Below are 9,366 nucleotides of genomic sequence, written 5' to 3'. Positions count from 1 at the left end.
TGACAGCTTGTTCTTGCTTGTGTAGGCAGAGATTTCAGAATAAAGGTGAGGCTGCAGAGGATGAAGCCCTTCAAGGCTGGGATAATTTTTTCAGGCTCATCCTTGGCAGGAAATGTTCTGTGAACTGATTGTATAATTAATATATGCTTGGAATTAACTTCTAAAGAAAATTTAGTCTGCAGAAAAACAATCTGTTCCTGGTATTAATCGTAGAAATCTGAGTTTAAGCCATAAAGTTGTGTTTACAAAGGAACAAGAGTTAAATCCAGCCACCCTCATGGGTGCCAAATCTTGCAGCAAACCACTGGGGAACAGTAATCCTATGATGAACTGTCAGGGGTTTTCACAGTAAAAATAGACAACAAGTCTATTGAGAACTACATGTTTTCCTTTTTGTAGTTAATGCCCTCTGCCATCTGTTTGCAGGTATGTGCCCACCCTGTGTGGACATGGGCAACTTGCTGTCATGTGATCCACAACTAGGTTTAAAAGCTTATGGTCCACTGAAAAGGACACAATTCCCCACTGACCTGAGGTTGGAGCACACATCACTGGATCTGGGTAAGGATACTGTAATGGATCCATTTTCTTTACTTTTTGTTCTCTTTTTGGAATGTTAGGTGAATCACTGCTTTATTTCTGCGACATTATGCACATACATGTTACTTTTCCACATGTGCAGGTGGTGCGTCTTTAACATGTCCGACACAGAAGAAACCACACACGAGTGAGTACTCGGTTTGGCTGCTGGAGAGTGAGGAGTCATGCTGATGCCAAAGTTGATGCTGGCAAAGAAGGAATCTGACAGAAACTATTTTACTGTCTTTTTTTGTTTTTGTTTTAGGGGGTCACGTAAGTCAGAGCCGTGAACTCACACACATTAGACACATTTGTGTGAGTTTGCCACTTTGATTTAATGAACTGAGCAGCAGATTCATGCATGCAGCTGCAGGTTCTTGTGGAAATCTGGTGCCAAACAGCTGCTTTTAACACAGCATGAAGAAAGTGTATCGTTTTAATGTTGCATGGGAGCAGAACATTGTCAAATAGATGAAAAGTTTGTTGAAGTTCGACCTGTTGAATGTCAGAAAAATGGAAAACTCATTTGTAAGGAGAGAAAATAGACTCACCCGGATTTGTGCGTTTGTATTTCTTGATTTGTAACCCAAACAATACATTTTGTGCATAAGTACAAAAATTATTAAATAAAAAAAAATACAAAATACAATTTACACATGTACAAATTAAAATTACAACAGCCTGAAACTAAGTTACGCACAAATCTTGTTACACACATACAAAATCACATCCACGCACAAATCTGATGTGACTCTTCACGTCTCCAAGATTCGTCTGTAGGTGATGCGTTTAAAGGCTGCTGAAATGATGGGTCATCAGAGTTCTCTTATCAGTCGTTTTGAAATTAGATTGGAAATATCTGGCAAAAACTTGACATTTTCCTATTTTCTTAACAGATATGTCGGCCAATCAATATATAAAAAAGTCTTAACACTAAAGTTTCTCTATTTTCATTGCTGTTTCGGGGCTGCACATTCCCTGCAGCGCCTACACAGTTTTTGTAATTTTTGTACTTATGCACAACATGTATTGCATGAGTTACAAATCAAGAATTGTGCATGCACAAATCAGGCTGAGTCTATTTTCTTTCCATACAATTGGACTTCTTTATACAACCATGATGCTCCCTGATTCATCACACTTGCATTTGCAGGGTTTTAGTTAAGCTACTGGCTCAACTAAGTTAAGCTACTGGCTTCACCACACAGCTGTCTGTATTTTTGGCATGTTGGTGCCACTGAGGAGGCATGTGCTGCTCCAACTTTTCTGCCACATTATCGGTTTGTCCTCTCTGCCTGTGCCTCTCGTCTGAGACATTCATCCCAGTAGATTATCCAGTGATCTGTCCTTTCTCTCCAAATACTGCATGGGGTCATCCTTGAAAGATATATGGGGTCACTATTATATTTCTGTCTCTTCTGTGCATGCGGGGGTACTGACGTTTGGCTGTTTGTGTAGTTAGGCACCTGTCTCCCTCTTTTGTGGTGTGCAGTTGCTGTTAGTGAGTAGTGACTGTTCTCAAAAGGGGACCTTGGGGAAGGCAAAGGCCGGAGCACAATGCTCACTTTCAGCTCCAGGCCGATTAGAGGTCTAACTACAGGTTGGGTTACGCTCTTTGCAGCGAAAGAGGTCCAGTTTCCCACAGCAACCACAGACACCAGGAGTCTCAATTTTTTTGCAACCAAAAGAGCCCCAGAAATGATTGAAAAATGTTGAAGATGATAAAATTTGGACTATAAAATCTGACACTGTGGGAAACCTAAAAAATTCAATAAACAAAGCAGCTTCACAAATAAGGTTTTAATGCTAGTTTTAGAGATTGCTTAGTTCATAAAATAAAGAAAAAATGTGAAACAAGTGAAAAGGAAAACTTGATAGTTGCTTTGGTTGAGCAATTCATGTAAAAGGTTTGGTTATATGTCTGGCCGGAAAACAAAAGCCACCACTAGTTGGTTAACAATCCCATTTCAACAAAGATTATGGAGCCAAAAAAGCTGCAGAAAACGAAGAAAAATAGACAAAAGTAAAAGACTTTGATGTGCATTCACTGAGTCATGCATGCATAATCATGAAAATGTTATTGTCTATGAACTAATAATTACTTTTGCTTTTTTACTATCAAAACAAATCTTATAATGCGTCTATTTAGACTTTTTGTTTTAAATTAGGTCAAGGATCAGCAAAATGTATCGCTAAAACAACCAAAAAAAATGACCAAAATAAGAACCACAAAGTCCCACTTCACCATTTAGAAAATTGTTTTTTAACCATTCATTTACACAATAAATGAATTATAACCGTTTTATAGTTTTCTTTCTTTCACAAGTTTAACTTATTTATCTGTTGACAGCAGCGCATACAACTTCCTTTCAAAATAAAGTACATCCTGTGTTAAAAAATATCCTCCTCCAGCAGCAGATTTACTTGAATTTCAAATGTTAGAAAGCCAAGTCAGTATGACTTTGGTGATCCTTCATCCTTTTATTCATTTTACTATTGAACATAATTACAACATTGGCATAAAATATATATATTTTTTATCTATAAAAGTTTTGAGCTTATTCCACTGTGACAATAAGTTAAATGTTTTACCATCATTTTGCTCAGTTATCTGACATATCTAAATATAAATGACAAACTTTATTAAGTAAAACAATTTAACCAAAACTACGAAGAAAAATATTATTAGTTCAAATCATTGGCATTTTTCTTCAAAGTGGAGCCACAATGGTGGGTTAAAAGAGCTGCTTGTGGATCTGGAGACTGAAGTTGCAGAACCCTAATTTGGGGGATATAATATTATAATACAGAATTTGCCCCTTTTTAAAACCAATTCCTTTTGTTTTTTTTGTGTCTTTGTGAATTTGTAATGTGTGTGTGTGATCACACTTTGAACTTTGCTGCATTTTTCTTTTAACCTTTGTGTCTGTTCATTGTGAAATGTGAGCAACAGACACATTTGCCTCAAATACATTACTGTGTCTAACACAATTAATCTGATCTGAAAATAGCCCATGTTGCATGCATAAACCCTGCTAATTGCTTGGTAAGGGACAGTGTGCGGTCATAGTAACAAGGTCAACATGATCAACAGAGCGTGCATTCGTTTTGCATCACAGAGCTGTTGAAAGAACTTTGGTCCAAGTGGAGTCTGGGTGAATTGATTTTATGATAGAGGGCTGAAAAAAGTCAACAGCTGCTTCTTTTTCCAGTAGGTTGTTTTACGGCCTATCACTATGGAACTAAGAGGTTCACAGATGTCAGTGCAAATCATTGCCGGGTTGACTCCCTCCTATTCCTTGAAATCCTAGCTCAGCCTTTTAACAGGCAGTTTTTAACATTCAAGTCTTTTTTACTTTAAGTGCAAAGCAGAAAATACTCTGTATCTTTAAATAAATTATTACAAACTTTACTCAGTTTGAAATGTTTGGACAGAGGATGTAGATCAGGTCAGGATTTGTCAGATAAGTGGTTTATCCTGTGAGGCCTAGAGATGCAAATATGGATCAAACTACTTCTGCTCCAGACTAACCTTAAGAGGGAGAAAGTTCAGGCAACAAGGGATTTAGCAAATTATACAGTCTCTGAAGGCAGAACAAGCACTATGGCATGACAAATTGGTAAAACTGTTGTCCAAATTTTAATCTACAAATATATGATTTCACGTCTGCCAGTACCAATAGTTTGTGCATATACAGAGGTTTTCGGTCCAGTCTCGTCTTTGTCTAGAAAGACTGCTTCCTTCAGGAATACGCGACAGCAGCAATAGTGGGACCTGAATGACCAGAAAAAGCACAATTTCTAGTGGGTGGAGGAACACATCTTTGTCCTGGGAGTCCTGGGGGTCAGGAGTAGCCCTCACAGCGTCTTAAGCAGTTTTTATTTTGGTTCCACTTTAGAGATAATCACCCGAGTTGACAAAACACCTAAATTATCTGGGACGATAATCTAGAGCTGCCCACATGGGAATTCTACAAGAAAAACCTGAAACGTTTCTTTGTTTCTTCTCACGTCTGTCAGTCAAAGAGTCTGTCCTCAGGCATGGAAAAGTTCTTGTGATGGGCAACACTTTGGATTAGAAAACAATGTGTAGGTAAAAGTTTTGAAAAAGTCTTTCTATTTCAGATTCTGCAGAGGAAAATGAAAATGAAGGAGGTATGTTTATAAATATCAAAAGTCATAGAAACATTTTTATTATTAAATCATTGTAATGTTGTCTCACAATATATCTTGATTTGCCCTATTTTTCTTTTTTTACTGCTACACAGAAGACTCTAAACCCAGGTTGAAGTAAGAATAACGATGACTCACTAAATGAAAAACTCGTTTTTTTTTTGCATAAGTTAATTAGTTTATATGGGTTTTCATTTTTTATTAATTTTATGGACTGATTGTTTTTGTGGAATTTGCTTTTTTGTGTGTTTTATAATTTTTACCGACTATTTTTCTTATTCTTACTTATTTATGTAAGCCACGTTTACTTTATGTGCTTTATAAATAAAGTTGAATTTGAATTTAGTTCACTGATCATCTCTTCTCTCCTCTGTAAGGCCCGGTTTTGTGCCCGGCCTGGCACCTCCCAAAATCCCAGATGGAGAAAAAGTAGACTTTGATGTCAGTTGATCTCCAAACTTATCAAATCAGATTTAAGGCAGATTTAAGCTCACCTATCTTCAATCGTGTCAGGACATTCACAGGAAACGAATGGAGAAAGATCTGACAGAACTCCAGTCTCTGATTGAATCACACTTTGAGAAACGCAAGAAGGAGGAAGAGGAGCTCATCAGCCTCACAGACCGGATTGTATGTTCTATCAGAAATCTGACTTTTTAATATTTAATTTCTGATTTGCTTTAGTCTAATTAATGTCTCTTTTTTCACTGTTTCCAGGAGAAACGCAGGTCAGAAAGAGCTGAGCAGATGAAGATCAGAGCAGAGAGGGAAAGGGAACGGCAGAACAAACAAGCTGTAAGTGCAACCAGAAACATTGATTGTGCCTCGTGTCTAAAATGGTCGCAAATTCTAGTTTAAATCAGTCAAATTCTTTTATCTAAATACACTTTGTTTGCTTTTTTGTCCTAAACAAGGAAGAAAAAGCCAGAAAAGAGGGAGAAGAAGCAAAGAAGAAGGCCGATGATGATGCAAGAAAGAAGATGATTCTATCCAACTTAACCTTTACTGGATACAAGGTTTTTGAGACATAAAATAGAACAAACCAACGTGTGAAAGAAGTGTTTCACGTGTTTATATACTACATTCTAGCAGACACAGAATGGGACAAAGAAACCAACAGAAAGAGAAAAGAAGAAGAAGATCCTGAACGATCGGCGCAAGGAGCTTAACGTTGAACACATGAAAGAAGACCAACTCAGGTGCCAACACGCTCAGATTGATCTAAGTGGTTAATCCTGACATACAAATGCATAATAAAAGATCTAATAGGGAATTCAGAAAGGCGTTTAACCACAATCTTGTGACAGGGCTGGCACCAACTTGTTTTAGTTTTTAATTGTATAAAATAATCATTTATAATTGATTTATTCCATCAAAATTTTTACATTGTCAGGATCTTTGATTTCAACAAATTCATTTTTTTTTACTTTTGATGTTATAAAATTCTATGGTTGAAATTATGTCCTTTCTGGTGATAGAGTTGGTTATATAAAATAACTTTATAAAGCAATAATTAGACCCAAAATTAAAGTCATTAGTGGATTTCCAGCCACCTTCTCTCCCAATCATGTGAGCTTCAGGGGACGCTCATTTATCCATTATAGTCACACAAAAGCAAAATAAACAGACTCGGGCAGGTCCAAATACACAGACTTTTCTCTGATTTAGCTTTGTAATATTTTTGGAAGATGTGAGTGATTTCTATTGGTTTGATTTGTTGGTTGTGTTTGAATTAAAGTTCAATTGCTGACAAAAATATATTTGTATCTTAGCAAGTTCTTGAAGAAAATATGTATGAGCCAAAACACAATGTAAGTTACTAGGGTTAATCATTTTAAAATAAAAAAAATAGATCAAACAAATTAATTTCAGAGAAAAGTCAAGCAACACTATAATCTTTGTTTTATTTATATAATCCCTCAAGATTATTTTGCTCACTTATTATTAAAATCTAGATATGTATTTATTTTTTAAAGGCCCAGACACCCACAGAATACAAAATCAACATTTCTATGGATAAGGAAGCCTGACAACCAAGAAATGACCAAAAAATGGGATGATAGGTTTTTAGCGTATTCTAAGGGCGATTTAAAACCCGTGTCAGAATCAACTAGGGTAACAGAAAGCTAACACAAGAGGAAGGTTAATGTCAGTTTCAGAGGAAAAGACTCTGTTTCTGCTTTAACATGAGCTTTGGCCTTTGTACAGAGAAAAAGCAAAGGAGCTTTGGGACTGGATTCGACAGCTGGAGGCAGAGAAATACGAACTTCAGTATAAACAAACAAAGCAAAAGTATGAGGTAAAATGCACCGAGTTCAGTCATTGCTAAAGCATGCACATTTAAAGCATGAAGGAGTTAAAGTCCAACAAGTCTTGGTTTGCTTAGTAAATATTTGTAATTCAATAATGTGTGGATCCTCACCTATATGGTCACATTTATAGATTTATTAAAGTTTAAACCAAATGTAGTAAATGTTACCTGAATGTAAATAGGTGTCTAAAAGGGGGACAGTTTTTTCTTATTATAATAAACTTTTTTCTTTATCCTTTTTTTATTCTAACTTGCTCATAACATAATTTGGTTACTGTAGATTATTGCACATTTGAAATAAAAATGCAAAATGATTGTTCTGATATGAATGAATATCTTACAAATGACTCACTCTTTCCTCCACATTCAAAAACTAACCATACATTTTAAATGTACAGGTTTTTAAATTGGTTTGTAAAGAAAAAAAAATGTAATTCTTCTCTGTTCAGATCACAGTGCTCAGAAACCGGATCAGCGATCATCAGAAAATGTAAGTCTATTCTGTTGGGTTTACTCTTGTTCTTGGATTTAAAAAAGGAATTTGACATATAACACAATAGATATTGTTTCCAAAACACTTAAGGTTTCAATTATCATTTTACACTCAAGTGTAAAAGGACAAAGCTAAGGCAAACTGAGACAGATTGTAGGAATTGTGGGAAATCATATATAATCTGTAAAATTTTGCTTTGAGAATCCAAACTTTCCACCTCTTTGAGATTTCCCTTACTAATGTTAAACCTTATTTTCTGTATTTTATCTTTCTTAATGTCCATATTTTATCATTTTTTTTAGATAAAGTATACTCATTTATTTTTTAAATGGTTTTCCATAGCAACTTTTTATAAATAGCCGCTTGTTGATTCATTTAGAAAACGTTTCAGCATGGTTCAATAAAACTATTGTGTGATTTGTCAAGTTTCTACAAAAAACAAAGCAAGCTTTCACGACAAATTTCTAACTGTACTTTCAGTTCAAAGGGAAGAAGGAGCAAGCGGGGCCTGAGAAAATAATGTCTGACATTCGCTGAAGGGAAACTGGCACCATCAGACATCCGAGTCCCACAAAGAAACTGCATACTAATGTCGCTGAATCGTTAAAACATGCAGAGAAAAGAGTAACCATGGTGCAAATATCACTGTTTGTTCAATAAATATTATGTGTTGAAAAGCCTGAATGCTAAGTTCATTAAGAGGGTGTCTGTACATTTTTGGACAATGACTGTATGTTGTTTTTAAGGATGAGCACCTAAACTATGTATACAGTTTGACATTGTTTCAGTTACTGAATGTTGCCATGCTAAACAGCTAACAAGAATCTATATATATACATTTTACACAATGGTTAATAATGAAATTTTACAAAAAATAAAAAAATGCTCTTAGATTTAGCAGTGGAGGAGCTAAGACATTTTATATGGGTGGCGGATAAGAAAAGCAAAGTGGAAAATAAATTATAGGATAAATAAATATTTCAAACAGTTTTATTATTGTCATTATTTATATATAATATAATAAAGAATATTGCGTTTTTTATTTTTGCATTAAAGAAGCTTGAATTGATGATTTCCTATTTTTTGTGTGTCAATAATAGTATAATATTGATTCAAACTTGAGAGCTGCTGCCCCCCACTTTCCCCCTGTTCACATAGACATAAATTTATTTATGCAACCTATTTGCAACATATAACATTTAAATTTGTTTTGTTTTAGCACTGTTGCTACTGCCTCTCCTCTATGAATGGAAACAAACTAGAACAGGCATGTCCAAAGTCAGGCCTTGTGCCAAATGTGGCCCGCATTCAAATTTCTACTGATCTGCAGGTTCTTGTAATAAAATGTAATAATTTTTAGCCACTATCATCACTTTATAAAACCTGTGCATGATTTCTTGACTGTGATTGACACATTTTGTCATAATTTGTTGTAAACCTGTAACAGAACCCTTCTGTGGCAGTTTCTAGTTCATTTCTTAATGTCGACTGTCAGCGAAATGAACAGATTTGTTTCTCTGATCTAAACCACAGTGTTTTGCTTGCGTTATTTTTCTGTTCTCATAATTTATATGTAGAAGTTTACAGTGAGCATTTCATAGTGAATAACATTAACAAATCATGTGAACTCGGATTTAATGTTGACCTATTTAATTGAATTCTATTTCTGGTCTTCAAATACTAAGTTCGCAGTACAATTATATAGGTGTATTTCTGTTTTGAGCAAATAAATGAAAACTTTTCCATTGGAAAAGATTTCTCATCAAATAGTTCATTTGAATTTAATATTAATATAAGGATTCAAAGAATG

The 9,366-nt window shown here is 35.2% G+C and overlaps 1 protein-coding gene across 3 annotated transcripts; it reads left to right on the top strand.

Annotated features, from left to right (window-relative positions):
* Positions 1–289: 289 nt before the first annotated feature.
* tnnt2b (troponin T type 2b (cardiac)) lies at positions 290–8,547 on the top strand. 3 transcript variants are annotated; one of them, XM_024271014.2, is made up of 13 exons: positions 290–561; positions 683–727; positions 845–852; positions 4,705–4,734; positions 4,848–4,869; positions 5,130–5,193; positions 5,266–5,382; positions 5,470–5,547; positions 5,667–5,768; positions 5,845–5,951; positions 6,961–7,051; positions 7,513–7,553; positions 8,037–8,547. In XM_024271014.2, exons 2-13 carry the CDS (start codon positions 699–701, stop codon positions 8,074–8,076), a joined length of 729 nt encoding a protein of 242 aa, XP_024126782.1. In that variant the 5' UTR covers positions 290–561; positions 683–698; the 3' UTR covers positions 8,077–8,547. The 3 variants fall into 3 exon arrangements, with proteins under 3 accessions (XP_024126782.1, XP_024126781.1, XP_024126780.1); XM_024271013.2 differs by having other exon boundaries at positions 295–561; positions 4,851–4,869; positions 5,842–5,951; XM_024271012.2 differs by having other exon boundaries at positions 297–561; positions 5,842–5,951.
* The last annotated feature ends 819 nt before the right edge of the window (positions 8,548–9,366 follow it).

The sequence above is a fragment of the Oryzias melastigma genome, linkage group LG5 (genome assembly GCF_002922805.2).
Source record: "Oryzias melastigma strain HK-1 linkage group LG5, ASM292280v2, whole genome shotgun sequence".
Classification (NCBI taxonomy): Eukaryota; Metazoa; Chordata; class Actinopteri; order Beloniformes; family Adrianichthyidae; genus Oryzias; species Oryzias melastigma.
Note: the sequence above shows the minus strand (reverse complement) of the source record. Positions and strands in the feature narration are given on the sequence as shown.